The sequence below is a fragment of the Myripristis murdjan genome, chromosome 8 (genome assembly GCF_902150065.1).
Source record: "Myripristis murdjan chromosome 8, fMyrMur1.1, whole genome shotgun sequence".
NCBI lineage: Eukaryota > Metazoa > Chordata > Actinopteri > Holocentriformes > Holocentridae > Myripristis > Myripristis murdjan.
Genome location: NC_043987.1, coordinates 15,734,658 through 15,748,784, shown reverse-complemented (window position 1 = coordinate 15,748,784; position 14,127 = coordinate 15,734,658). Strand labels below are relative to the sequence as shown.

At 42.1% G+C, this 14,127-nt stretch overlaps 3 protein-coding genes across 3 annotated transcripts; all 3 read left to right on the top strand.

Moving 5' to 3' along the window:
- Positions 1–1,609: 1,609 nt before the first annotated feature.
- Positions 1,610–3,099, top strand: LOC115362890 (parvalbumin beta-like). Its single transcript, XM_030056871.1, has 4 exons — positions 1,610–1,670; positions 2,017–2,149; positions 2,653–2,762; positions 2,965–3,099. Exons 1-4 carry the CDS (start codon positions 1,610–1,612, stop codon positions 2,988–2,990), a joined length of 330 nt encoding a protein of 109 aa, XP_029912731.1. The 3' UTR covers positions 2,991–3,099.
- A 1,835-nt stretch (positions 3,100–4,934) lies between these two features.
- On the top strand, positions 4,935–6,977 carry LOC115362888 (parvalbumin beta). The gene is made up of 5 exons (XM_030056869.1): positions 4,935–5,008; positions 5,718–5,784; positions 5,905–6,037; positions 6,470–6,579; positions 6,700–6,977. The coding sequence occupies exons 2-5, from the start codon at positions 5,724–5,726 to the stop codon at positions 6,723–6,725; spliced, it is 330 nt and encodes a 109-aa protein (XP_029912729.1). The 5' UTR covers positions 4,935–5,008; positions 5,718–5,723; the 3' UTR covers positions 6,726–6,977.
- A 3,641-nt stretch (positions 6,978–10,618) lies between these two features.
- pvalb8 (parvalbumin 8) lies at positions 10,619–14,041 on the top strand. Its single transcript, XM_030058128.1, has 5 exons — positions 10,619–10,837; positions 11,347–11,414; positions 12,068–12,200; positions 13,067–13,176; positions 13,750–14,041. Exons 2-5 carry the CDS (start codon positions 11,354–11,356, stop codon positions 13,773–13,775), a joined length of 330 nt encoding a protein of 109 aa, XP_029913988.1. The 5' UTR covers positions 10,619–10,837; positions 11,347–11,353; the 3' UTR covers positions 13,776–14,041.
- The last annotated feature ends 86 nt before the right edge of the window (positions 14,042–14,127 follow it).

The following is a 14,127-nucleotide window of genomic DNA, read 5'->3' as shown; positions in this document are numbered from 1 at the left end:
TGAAAAAACAAATACCTACTGCAAGGCACGATAAGGTCACTACTGGGCACACTACTCATCAGGAATTAAACTTTTTTCGCCTCTTTACCTTGAAGAAAGTGATTAGGCTACTTGGCCATGACTATAGGTCTATAGGCCAACATGTGATACTTGGCCTATAGGTTTTTTCTCATATATACACTAACCCTTAAATAAATCTTTTTTTGGCGGCGAGCCATGCGCAGCCTATATGCAGCTTCCACAAATCATCATCCACGTCGTTTGTATCATGAGATGAACTGCGGTCCCTGAGTGCTACAACCAAACCAAATTTTTTCAACGCTTTAAATCTTTTCAGACAGGATGTGCAGTCATTCGGTGACCCTTGGGCCTGCTCGGATTTCAAGGCGATTCCACACGTCCAGCTATAGGCCTGTGCGCACATGGTGCCATCTTATTTGTTCACCTAAAAATAGTTTGACAACACTAGACACATTTTTTTCGAAACCGATGCATCCTGGTACCCGACACTGAAACTCAAAGCTCTGTAAATGGTGTTGGTCAAGGCTATATAAGTGGCACAGAAAGGGGCCTCAGGTATTCGCTCCAGTCCGCCTTGGTTTTCACTCGCCTCAACGCAGCGCAAAGGTGAGTGCGACAGGCGCTCCACGCAGACCATTGACTTCTGGCAGCTTATACTGAGAGGAAGGGGACGCACAGCAAGAAATTTCCGTGGACTACAATAATAATTATAGGGAGAGATGGGACCAAAGTACTTCATGGGCCTCAGGAGCTTTCACCCAGTGCGAGAGGAGTTCAAATGAAGCCGGGTTTTTTTTCGAAGAACATTTGTGGATAATCATGTCGTTAAATCAACATTTAAATAACTGAATCTCCTATCGCATAATTGGCATCACTGCGTTTTCCCAACTGCGTCGCTTATTTGCGGCAATGATTCAGTGCTGCCGTAATTTGGTCTCTCAACGGGAGCATCGTCTATTTAGTGCCATAGCAGCCATAAGTGTTGGGATAAACACAGTCATCCCTGTGCCGGGATCAGATATCCGCAGGCGAGGGAGGAGAAGACTAAAAATATGGGTGGAGATGTTGCGTGTAACCTATGCTTTGTAAATTCATAAACAACTATTGATCCTTATCAGAATCCACAAGAGCTTCAGAAAATGGCTCAACCCTTGTTTTTGTTTTTTTGTTTTTTTTTAACTTGTTTTCTAATATAGTGTTTGTATCAGCTACAGCTTACATATTATCTCTGTGTTCTGTTAAGCAACCGTGGTTTAATACTCTACTGCGCTGAATTTGAAACCTTTAAACCTCTGCTAGGGTCAGTTTAAAAAAAACAACTGTAAAGCTATGCCCCAAATGCTTTAGAGAACTCTGGTCAACTCATGGCGTTGATGATAAATTCAAAAATCTCTCTCTATAGTATATCAACTATACTAAATGACAGGCCTAGGAGTAAAATCTTCCAGATGCAAGATTGCACTTGAGTGGTCTGGTCCTAAAGGATGATATTTGCAATGCCACAATAAGAGCACTGTTGAACAGGATTTACAGTAGTGATTCTAACCTGATTTAATACTACTCTGTCTTTCATCTTAAAGATTAAAAAATGGCCTTTGCCGGTGTGCTCAGTGATGCTGATATCAAGGCAGCTCTGGATGGCTGCACAGGTAAGACAAGACTTTCCTACTTTAGCTTAGATATTTCAGGAATAATATTTGAAATACAGAGTGTCTTTATATATTGGTTTGCCTTTGATGAAATTTCAGTGCAAAACACACCTGGGAAGCAAATGTAGGCCTATATTGCTCTCAGCCTTAATGGTATGAAAGCCTTCCAATTCGGGGAAAAAAAAAAAAAACTGAAGAACTGGTCAAAATGTGGCACATACGCCTGACAGCCATAATTAGCCTTCCATATACCTCACTCCTTCTCCACAGTATATTTTGTATGCATTTAGTTGTGTTTAACCAGTCTGTATCTTAAGTGTGCTCATGGTGTTAAAATGTGTTACAGCTGCTGAATCCTTTGACTACAAGAAGTTCTTCAAGGCATGTGGCCTGGCAAGCAAGTCTGCTGACGAAATCAAGAAGGCCTTCGGCATCATTGACCAGGATAACAGTGGCTTCATTGAGGAGGAGGAGCTGAAGTAAGATACTTATGCAATGCACACTTCAAAGGGGCACTCAGCACTTACATCATCCTGTGAAAAAAATGTGCATCATATCCCAGGTCATTGTATTGTTTTCGAGTTAGTTACTATAGGACAGTTCACTGATCTCTCGTATATGGGAACAGGAAAATCATAAACTGATCCAAACTAATTCAGAAAAATCAAAAATCTGTTTTTTTTTCTCTCTCTCCTCCACATTGGCATTTTGACTTGTCTTGGCTTTAATTCTGAAGGTGAAGTAAGATACAAGATGAGTATAAAGCAACTTTAGAGGCCTGTATAATGACACCTGAAGGACTTTAAGGCTAGGCTTATTGAAGTATCTCAGGTTTGTGTTGAAATCCAAAACACAGAGCATGTTCAGAATGACACCTTCGACAGCGTCTCTTATTTATAGGCCAGTGACTGCATGTCGATAAAGACAATCTAAGGTATGAAGCGGTCCTGGTTACAAATCCTGCTCCTTTGTCCCCCATTAGGCTGTTCCTGCAAAACTTCTCTGCTGGTGCCAGAGCACTCACCGACAAAGAGACCAAGACTTTCCTCGCCGCTGGTGACACTGATGGTGATGGCAAGATTGGAGTCGAAGGTTAGAATTCTTAATGCAAAAGTGTACACTTTTCCTGATATCGTTTAATTTTAAGCAGAGCATTTTGCACATCCGATGCAGTCAGATGCCTGTTAACACTGGACTAATACTACAGTCTAGATTCCACGACCCTAATAACATACAAGAATTTGCACATGTTTTGTTTAGTACTAATGGCCGTTTTATTCTATCTGCTTTTCAGAGTTTGCCTCCCTTGTAAAGGCATAAATTTCCATTGACCAACAGCCACCTCTTTTCATGGAACTGCAAACTCCTTGCAAGATTCAGTAATCATCAGCTGAAAGAATGTTTTTTATATCTTATTTATGAGTTGCCTGCGGACTGTTTCTCAACATTGAACACATAGTATATACTGTTAATTTTATTCAATGTGTTATATGTTATGAAAAATGACTTGTGCAAGTTTTACAATCCTGTCTGCACTTTGAGGAAGAGTGAAAAACCAGGAATAAATACTCTTTTCATGTAAAATTGTCTCCTTCACGTCAGTCAACTGTGGTGTGGTGATATGAAAAGGGTGGATTGAGCTTGAGGCAGTGTGTTGAGTGTCCACCAGCCAACATTCACAAATGCTCAAATGTGGCTGGAGAGGGAATGAAGGATGGCCGAATTGAACTGTCCAGCACTTGTTTTGATAATTGCCAAATGGGAAGGGGAGTCTCACTGGACTTTGGCCAGGTCCTGGCAAACACACAGTCAGGGAGGCCCTTGGGCTTTGCTTGAACACTTCCTGGATGTAGGGGGATTGGCGATAGATAGCTTTTACACATTGTGCAATTAGGGCGTTTGCTCCAAGGGTTTTCTGCCGACCAGCTGCAGTGTGGTCAATTGAATGAAGTGCTGTGGCAAGCAGACTGCAACAGGACGGCTATGAATAGGCAGCGTTGCACCAGCAGGACCTTTTAGCACATTAAATAGCCTACAGCACAAGAATGCAGGTTTAAGGGTTTTTAACAAATCGTTTCATTTAGGGAACATGTTTGTCTTCTACCATGTGGTAGCCTACATCTGCTATGTGTCCTTTGACAATATACACATACTACAGCATAAGAAGAAATCTGATGAGCCAATCAGGGAAAAAATAATGATATTACAATCCGAAGGGAAACAACAGAAGGCTATCAGTTGCATAAATTATCCTTCTACATGAACTGCAAACATGCAGTGTGATAAGTAGACATTTTAGCCTATATCAAATGACACGGCAGGCATGCTACCATCAGTTAGTGGTCAAAGTAGAAAGTGTTGTGACAGCACTGTGCTGTCAGCCTTACTCCGTCTGCCCTTCCCCTCCCACAGGACAGGACAGTGCTGCCCCCTGCAGGTGAACACCAACTTGTCAGATTGGGTGATTAAGTGGGGTGTCACATTTTCAGAACCAAAAGAGAATGTCCGTATTATTTGAAGTTTTTTTTTTTTTTTAAAAAGATTTCCATTTCCATAACACGTCCAGTTGTGAGAATAATGACACGCTACATAGAATCACAAGAAATAAGCATGTAAAGAAGTCAGCCCTTAGAAATAGGCCTGTCCAAAGCTTGATAAAATAAAGTAAAATATACATCCTTAATAACTGTCGGCTAAAACAATACCGAACTAATTACGATTAAGACACATTTTATCTAGTGGGGTGGCCTACTCAAGACAAGCTACTGTACAATTCTAGACTCCATACTGTAGCCTATGTACTGCTATATTTTTTTATTTTCATGCATTCCATGACATTATCCAAATAAATCGACATGTCAGATTCATAAGTGATGTATTTTAAGCTTTTTTAACAGCGAAGTAAATTTGTGAAAATTAGTTTAAGCCCAAATTCAGTAAGTCTGTATAAAAACACGAAAAAGCACTATTCAGTTTTCACATAGGCCTACATACAGCTCTGCCGCAGCACGCTCCTGTATCCCCGGGCTGGAGCACCAGGCTGTGCACTGCCAGCAGCAGTCCGATTCCTCCTCCTCAGCAGTGTATATTCTTAGCATTGGGAATATTACAGACTTTTTCAAACGCACCTTTTAAGCGTCTTCATTTGTGAAACTTAAAATAGACCGGTCTCTGGCTACAGGACAAATTTTCGCTGCCCTCCCTCAGCGGTGTCAGTTATCTTATGCCTCGGATTTCGATGGAGAGAAAGTATAAAAGGTCACCGGGAGCACCGGGAAGATCACTGCAGTAGACTCACGTCTTGTCTGTATCATCTGTACAAAGCAAAGACATCAGAGGTGAGTTTCAGTGGAAGAAGCAAAGCAACTGGGGACCCGTGCAGACAGAGCAGCAGCATCAGGCTGGGCATCTCGCTGAAAATATAACGGTTTTTAAATTGCGCTTTAATAAGGACCTCGCAACGCACTGCAGGCATCCAAAGAACGAGATTGGTTTTGCAGTTTTGTTTTTTTTAGAAGGAAGGGATCGAAGTCAACTGTATGAAGAAATGGATTAGTGGTCACACCACCAGCATCTACAGTTGCCGTAGGGAACAAGTGCCGATCTCAGCCTCTCAAATGGGACTTTGGAGATGCAACATCAACTATGCTATTCACATAAGAAGTGGATTTAATCGGGCGCATTTTGTCTCCTGAAATCGTTTTTGTTCCTTTGGAAATATTTCCCACATTTATTGCCTACAAGCTTATCATAATGTATTTTCCAAGTTACTGAGTTTTTGATTGTTTTTTCAAGACAACAAATAATGATAGTTTCCATGTGATTTTAAATGTGATTGTCTATGTAGCCTATTACAAGATGAAGTCAGTAGCCTCTTATGGCAGTGGTAATTAGATCCATAGGATAGGTTTCTTACAGTCTATAATATGCGGAGCGGAAAAGCGCCAAGAGGCACCTCAGCTGCTGTGAGTCAGGCAGGCTGGACCCTATTATAGGCTACACGCAAGCTTATAGACTAATCGCCTGTTTTTATTTTTATTTCTACAGATCAAAATGGCCTTCGCAGGTGTACTGAAAGATGCTGACATCACTGCAGCCCTGGATGGTTGCAAAGGTAACCGCTCATGTCTCTTTAGTTCAGACTACACAATATTAAAAACAGCAGCCGGCAGGCAATTATAATATGCGTTTTATGCGACTGTGCGTGTTCTGCATCAATGTGCCTGCCTTGCAGCCGCCGACTCATTCGACCACAAGAAGTTCTTCCAGGTATGCGGTCTGGCCGGCAAGTCCGCCGATGACGTCAAGAAGGCCTTCGGCATCATTGACCAGGACAAGAGTGGCTTCATTGAGGAGGAGGAGCTGAAGTAAGAGACTCAGCATCATCTACAACATGCAACAATTTCAGCCCACACATTAGACCACCAGGCTAGGCTATTTATAGAAAAAAGTTTATTTGGTGGAACATCTTAGCAGATTTATTTGACATGTGGTTTTGTACAGAGCATGACAGGTTAGTAGGTCAAAGTCGACCTCCTGTCCTTATAGGCTACAGCAGCCGATTGAAACAATAGCTTAAAATAGGCATATTACTTAAATAAACATTTTGGGTTGTTTCAGTAGGCCTACTAAGCCTAAATAGGCAACGCCTTTCAGCCAAAGAAAGACACAAAAGCTCATTTCCGCTCAGTGCATTGTTACTACCACTTGGATCAACTGTCCTGCTGTTATAGCTTCAAATGTGACCCAGCCAATTAGAGCGATCAATTATCAATTAACCTGTTTCTGTGCGACCTCAGACTGTTCCTGCAGAACTTCAGCGCAGGTGCACGCGCGCTGACCGACGCCGAGACCAAGGTTTTCCTCAAGGCCGGTGACTCCGACGGTGACGGCAAGATCGGTGTTGATGGTACGGGACCTCCCTCTCTCTCTCTCTCTCTCTCTCTCTCTCTCTCTCTCTATCCGCCATGCAGCCCAGTGCATCGCCTTAGGAGTCACAGGCTAATTTGTCTCTGTCCTCTCCTTGCAGAGTTCGCTGCCCTGGTTAAGGCATAAATGGCAAGTGACCAACACCTGCTCTGATGGAACAACATTGCCCACGTCGACCTCCCCTTTTCATCTGAATATAAATAATTTTTATACATTTGCTTACGAGACGTTTCCTCCTATGCAACACACTGTCCAAAATGATGATTGTGAATGTAGCTCGGTTGTGTTCATGTCTTAAATATGAATTTTGCTTACTGTAAAATCTATGATGCACTTTCCAGGAACGAACGATAAAAAAGAATAAACCCTATTCTTTTGCTACGGTCTTATTGCATTTTTCTTTTATTTCTTCCTTATATTTAATTCTAATGACTTTTATCGACCAATACATGCTAGGCCTACAACACCTGCAAAATCTGCACAGCAAACTCACACACTTTCTCTCTCTCTCTCTCCCCCCCTCTCTCTCTCACACACACACACACATAGCCTACTATGACACACACGCGCGCGCGCGCACACACACACCCACACACACACACACCCACCCACCCACACACACACACGCGCGCGCGCGCGCGCGCGCACACACACACACTGGTGGGCAGATTGTTTGGATCAGTTTTCCACATGCCACAGCAAACTTTCAATATGCTAGCACAGTATATGTAATATAGCCTACATAATATAGCCTAAGTCATAACGCAATTATAGGCTAGTGACTATATTGTACTGACATATAGACCTATATAGGCTACATTACACTATGCTATGTATTACTATGCTACACATTTAGTCTTGATATGTGATAGTAGTGGCGATTGTGTGGTTTCCTCCTGCAGCCACTAGATGGCGGCAAATACATTGACAGTAGCTGGGGCAGACGCATCAGATGGAGACATAAATGAACCAGCCCATATCTACTAACAGCCAACAGTTGTTCTGTCCACAGCACAGCCCTTCGTTTTACTCTTCAGGCAGATGAAAAGAAAGAGAACACAAGCTTTATTCATGTCGGAGGAAACTCCCTAGATTGCAGTCCACACCCTGGAAACACTGGCCCATAGTAAAACAACAAAACGAAAATAAATCTAGAAATTCTGCAAAATCCGTGAGCCTGAGCAAGTAAAATCAGAATTTATAAATAGTGAAATATCAAGCAAATATTTTCGTTGTTATACGTTGTTAAGACTCAACATTAAACTAACTTGTAGGCTATGTTTAGATGAAATTGTAATGTAATATAATGAGCTGGGCGGATTTTTAAAAAAATGAACGGCGGCTGGGGAAAATTGTAGGAATAAATTCGGTGCATGAGCCTAGCTTCTCTTTTATTTCCAAAAGGTCAGCAGAGCACTTCTTTCTAGAAGAAGTGTATCTTTCTAGAAAGAAAAGGCCCCAGGCCAATTGGAAGGGGGCTCAGATCTTCAGACAGCCTATATTTCCAGGAGTGAGGCTCATAAAGAACATTAGAAAATGTAGGCTAAATGAATAAATGATCGACCAGTAACCGTATAGGTGAGGTATCAATATGGCGCATGACATCATTCACCGGGTGTGGGTAAAGCCGCACCACTGCCCTCGATCCGGTGTCCTCGGTCTCTTTTTCACGCAGCGCCTGGTCGAGATGTGTTCTTTGTACTCTGCGCTCCGACTTCAACAAAGGAGCAGCAAAGAAAACTATCGGACACGGCTGTCGGCTTGTTGAGGTGCCTCATTAACAAGCTGGCACCGAGTTCAGGATCAGGGTTAGGAAAGGCTGCCACTGACAAACAACATGAGATAAGAGCAGGTTTTATTCAGTAGGCCTAATGAAAGACATCCGGAAGCTGCCAGCAAAACAAAAAGAAACCACTAACCACTGTGCACAGGCTACCCTGGACTTTCAATTCACGGAGATGTGATCAAAAGCACCTGTTCTTTTGTTGGTTAAATAACTGCTTTCAAAATAACTACAACACATTGCAAGTCACTTGAGCATAATAAACATTAAAAGGTCAAATAAATTAATTTCTCTTTTTTTTTCATTCATCAGTTATTTTTATTGTGCTCTATGGAGCTGCTCCTCTACACTCAATTACATGTAACTTGATTATCCTCTAGTACTGTTAGTGTTCCTCCTTGACAAATTGCGCGTTTAATTAATGTTCACACACACAAGTCAGCCTTTACACACATATCATGACACGGTAACACACCGACACTTTACCTAATGTGCGTGCTCAAGGTGGCCAGCAGCTGCGCTCGAGAGCCACGCACTGTCAAGAGGATTACAGTAGTTGAGTTTTCCTGTTGGCAAGCTGTCCCGGGACCGTGTGCGTGCCCGTCCCTGCCTGTCCCCCTCTGGCTATGGGCATATTCAAGGATATCCCTCAAAGAGGATCATGTTGCAAAACAGCTCTGGTTACTGTAGCTCACACAGGGGATCAAGGAATGAAAAATCTCCTGTTTTCCTTTAATAATTATAATAGGAGGTGGTTATAGTTAGTAGTAAGTTAGTAAAAAGAAGAACAAGACCAATATTTTTATATATCTTATCTAGCCTACAGAGTGCCTTAAAAGATACAAAATAAGTGAGCAAATGAATAAATAAAACATAATAAACTACATGAGCAGTGAATAAATTCTTAAATACAATCAAATAATTGACAAAGTAAAATATGCACACAAAGGCAATTTAAGTCAGTGATTTGATTACACACACAGCAGCCTCATTTGCACACCTTCACCTAAGCTTACCTCATTGTCCAGTGCTGAGGAATAACCTTCCTCTAAACCTGCTGCAGTGAACACTCTCCCAGGAATGTGCTTAATGACCCTTACATTTGCTTGTGTGTCAGGCGTACAGGGGGACAACGGATGTCCTCAAAACAGGCAGACTGAACTGGTCGCACTATGGACAGACGGACACACAGACAGATAGATCGATAGGCAAATAAAAAATGTTTTAAAAGAACCAGCCAGTGTGCATTAAGCAAATGGGGCACTGGAGATCACCAAACCCCACTTATAACATGTTTAATACTCAGGTATAGCAAGGTAGGACCAACATGACCTTTGTCGATGTGAACAAAGGTCAACAAAAACAAGAAACAACAAAAAACATTGATTTGAATGATGCATTTGACTACCACAGACACTGTGCATGATGCCGAATCATCACAGCAGGATGGGACAGCGACACAGAGGGTGACCTCAGGTCCCTTAATCAGCACAGTTGACAAAGCAATAGCTAGGCTGTTACCTCCCCTTGTCGCCCTGCTGTGTAGACTGTGAGAAGGTTAAAACATCAAGGACTATGATATTATGTGATGACCAGCGATTATGTGGGCGTGTGTGACAGAGGTTACATTAGAATTAGGGAGGACATAATGTGACTCCCATTTGTTGTGAGGCTACATCTGACAGAAGAACAAGGGAATAACCTACTTGGGGCAACTGTCTCAAGCATGTGGTGGATTTTGGGCTGGCTGAGCGCCCCAAAATTCCAGTGGACACACAGAAGTTGTGAATGACCTGATCTTTTGCACTAATACCTTGCTTTTTTTTTCATCACAAACACATAGAGCACACAGTTTGAAAGACAAGCTGACAAGGATAGCCTACATCAGACTCAAAGCCACTTCACTTATTAAAATTCCCACTACTTAAATGTAAAGATAAGGGGCACATTTGCAATGGGTTGTGGTTCAAATGGTTCATATCCTTTTGGGACTGCTGCCTGTAAAAGGATATCTGCATTGAGGGGAGGGGGGGGGTATAGGCAGAGGGAGAAACAGAGAGAGAGAGAGAGATTGCAGTTACATTACTGTCTCCCTGCATTTACTGTACTACATAATTGGAGAGGTGAGAGGAGGAGGCGGGTTGGGCTGACAGGAGGGAGTGGTGGATACAGAGAAGAATGCACTTTTTTACTTAATTTGCTATTTACAAGGGCGTTACAGATGTCCACGGTCCAGTCTCTCTGCCCCTGGGCGTTATAAATAGTAAAGGTTAATTAGTTAGCTGAGAAATTGGATCAGGGGCGGGCAGTTAGAATTTGATCCATAGACAGGTAACTCAAGCAAACCCCATTGTCACTGCAATCAGACCTATATAAATTCGCCTTGACGGACACCAGTCACCACATTTTCTTTACCTCTCTGCTGGATCACCGACCGGGCGAGAACCTCAACGCGGTAAGTGGCTGAGTGGCGCTCAGGGCAGCCTCCTGCTTGTCGCTTTGATGGGAAAAAAGCTTTTACTTTAAAAGATCATTTTGTCGGATTCTCTGGCTCCTGTGAATATGGGCTGCTTATATTCATTTCCATCTCATAGTTCGTTTGAACGGATTTTAGAGCACTTCAGATATATCTTACAGGCAGGTGAAATGACTGTATATGTAAAGAAAAAGCTTATCTATTTGCGTGAGGTGAAACACTGACTCTAAGAGGTGAAAACAGATACCTGCTTTATCCTTATGCTGCAACAACAGGATACACCTGTATATAACTCTGGTGGCGCAGGCTATTCTGACTTTTAGAATAACTTAAGCAGGATTTACTGACTAACCGTATGCTCTCTGCTGGACCTCACTGCATTGACCTCTCAGAAATAACATTGCCACCTGCACACTATAGTGTTAGAGGGTTTGCCACTGTACCTGCTAAAATGTGTTAATAATTCACTATGGTTGTTCCTCTGACAGGATTAAAATGTCGCTCTCATCTATCCTTTCTGCTGATGCCATCGACAGTGCTATCAAGGACTGCCAAGGTATCGTCTTCCACTAATATCATTATTGCTTTCTTCATTTTTATCTATAGAGTAGAGACTGTAGGCTGCGCAGTCATCACAACTCGAGTCACTGTAGGGGTAGCCTCCTACAAACGTCAAAAAAATGAAAGAGCACATAGCTGTAGCGTATAGATACTGTATAGCTTGCTCCTTCAGGGCTTGAGAGAGAGAAAAAAAAGTTTCCAGGTTTTCACACCGACAGTTTTGCCTTCACCTGTGATGATGAAACTCACCTGGTCACACACCTTGTTGACGCCAATGCAAGAGCCAGGTTTTTATCCCTGTTTCTAGCCGGGCCAGGTGCCTCTCCAGGCTCAGGCCTATCTCAGGGTCAGGTAGAAGGGTGATGTATTCATCCGACTGGCCAAACAATGGGTCAATAGGTTCTCCATCAATTAAACTGATATAAAACAGTAGCTTACAACGGAGACTTTGTCATAACCTTTAAGTGAGTTGACGCACCTGATGGATTTGGTAATAGTATTACGCACACATCACTTTGTCAAACTCCAAACTTGACTAACAGGGCTAATTCTGTTTAAAATACACCGATCAGTCTGGTAATATCCCGCACATACACACACAACCTGTCACTAGACTCCTCCCAACTCTCCTCTGTCATTCTCCTCCAGCACCGGACTCCTTCTGCCCAAAGAAGTTTTTCCAGCTGTGTGGTCTAACCAAGAAGAGTCCCCAGGACGTGAAGAGGGTCTTTGGGATCCTAGACAACGATGGCAGCGGCTTCATCGAGGAGGAAGAGCTCAAGTGAGTGGGCAGCGGCATCAGACGCTGCATCTTGGATTACTTGAGGATAGGCTGCTTGTGAGACTTGGGACCTGTTGTTCGGGATGTCTTCCTGGAAGACCAGCACATTTGGGTGCCTGAACACCCCAAGAGGCCTTATTTTCAATCATATTTATTTATTATTGTGTAGGTAGACCAGGGATGTAGTGGAGTAGTTTAAACAACTTTGATATAAAAAGTATGGCATAAATTCATAGTGTCCATCATAAGTTGTATCATAGTGATGTAACTTACAGTAAGATATTTTTAAAGAATATAGATCCACACCTTTATGAAAATTAAATTGAGACATTGGTGGTTGTTTGCATCAGGATGATCGCCTAGTGATTCACCGATTTTTTTTTATTTACCATTACATCATCAATAATAACATGACAAGGATGCAAATGCAAGTTCAGGCCTGCTTATCACAAGTGTAACTACAGCATTACTAAAAACCTGCGCATAGAGATTTTTTTTTTTTTTAATTGTCACATCAGCATCACCTTTATGTTTCATTTGATTAATGTAGATTATCAGTCCTTAACCCCTCACAGGATATCACATTTTTACTGCACAGTAGTGCATCATTCAGCAAGATAACTGTAGACTATGAAAAGTGACTGGAAAGGCTTCCAGTGACATTCATTTATATTAGTTTTATTAATTTGTATATTTTTTTAGTGCATTACAAGCTTTGATATGACCTGTGCATCATAGATTCTTCTAGGATGAGAATTGATCAGACGACTGTGTTAGATCCTCCTAAAGAGACATTTCAGTCATCACTGGTGTTGCAGCCTGTTGTACTGTAAGTGAGGGAGTCTTGTCTTGTTTGTCCCACACAGGTTCTTCCTCCAGAGGTTTTGTCCTGGCGCTCGGGTTCTCACGGACACAGAGACCAAGGCCTTCCTCTGCGCCGCTGATGATGACAGTGATGGCAGGATTGGAGCAGATGGTGAGAGCTTTCAGGCATATCTTATATATCCTGTGGATATGCAAGCCATGTGTTTGTCTGATCCTGGATCAGTATGAGGTTTACTGCATTGCTTAAAGGCATTTAGGGCATTACCAACAATAAGCATAATATGAGAGGAACAGTAGTATATTTTAGTGAGTCAATATGAAAAAAAGAAAAATAGCTATCATAGTCAGCGTCATTCAGTCCATGCTGTATTGATGCATTATCCTTAGTAGTATTTTCCAAACTACTCCCAAAAGGGAGTTAAGCAACAACACAGCAAAAAATAGAGCAAGCATGTAAAAAAGCTGCAGCTGTGCAAAGTCACTGAACAGATTGCAGATTTGTTAACTGATGTCCTATTTGACATGTTGTTAATGTGACATGCTATCAGATTGAGAACAACAGTTGCACTGAAATCCAGACTCACTGAATCATCTGTCTTGACACTTTACTGTATACTGTTGTTTCTAGATGTATTGTTGAGTAGTAGCCTACTGGGGCAGATGTGAGACAGGTGGGGCTAAAAGCATGAATCACATCTCTTAATGCTGTTTCTTCTGCCCACAGAGTTCCAGGCCATGGTCTTGTCCTAAACAACGGGACTAAACATCTCTCCACCTCTGTCCGCTCCTCCATTTCACCGCTACAAGGACTCTAGTAGTTTAGTCGGTCATCTTTCCATCTGGTTTGATAAAACCTTTTGATTCTTTTTATTTTGCAAGACTTGCTACGGTCTACAGACATCCACATTCTCCAACATGTTTTTAGTTTGCTTTTTCATATGTTTTAGACAGATCATAATGCCCAAATAAATGTACCATTTACCAAATTACTGAGAAAATAAATGAATAAAACCCAAGTCCACTTGTTCTTTTCATCATTTGAATTCAAGTGCAACTCTTGTTTTTTCTGCTGGTTTACACTGAAAGATGGTTTGAGATGACA

What these genes read in the sequence shown, in the direction of transcription:
- LOC115362890 (XM_030056871.1), top strand. Translation starts at nt 1,610, where the DNA reads ATGGCCTTTGCCGGTGTGCTCAGTGATGCTGATATCAAGGCAGCTCTG. An exon ending in AGCTCTGGATGGCTGCACAG is followed by an intron (nt 1,671 to 2,016) that starts GTAAGACAAGAC and finishes AATGTGTTACAG; the next exon opens with CTGCTGAATCCTTTGACTAC. An exon ending in TGGCAAGATTGGAGTCGAAG is followed by an intron (nt 2,763 to 2,964) that starts GTTAGAATTCTT and finishes TCTGCTTTTCAG; the next exon opens with AGTTTGCCTCCCTTGTAAAG.
- LOC115362888 (XM_030056869.1), top strand. Translation starts at nt 5,724, where the DNA reads ATGGCCTTCGCAGGTGTACTGAAAGATGCTGACATCACTGCAGCCCTG. An exon ending in AGCCCTGGATGGTTGCAAAG is followed by an intron (nt 5,785 to 5,904) that starts GTAACCGCTCAT and finishes CCTGCCTTGCAG; the next exon opens with CCGCCGACTCATTCGACCAC. An exon ending in ATTGAGGAGGAGGAGCTGAA is followed by an intron (nt 6,038 to 6,469) that starts GTAAGAGACTCA and finishes GTGCGACCTCAG; the next exon opens with ACTGTTCCTGCAGAACTTCA.
- pvalb8 (XM_030058128.1), top strand. Translation starts at nt 11,354, where the DNA reads ATGTCGCTCTCATCTATCCTTTCTGCTGATGCCATCGACAGTGCTATC. An exon ending in ATCGAGGAGGAAGAGCTCAA is followed by an intron (nt 12,201 to 13,066) that starts GTGAGTGGGCAG and finishes TGTCCCACACAG; the next exon opens with GTTCTTCCTCCAGAGGTTTT. An exon ending in TGGCAGGATTGGAGCAGATG is followed by an intron (nt 13,177 to 13,749) that starts GTGAGAGCTTTC and finishes TTCTGCCCACAG; the next exon opens with AGTTCCAGGCCATGGTCTTG.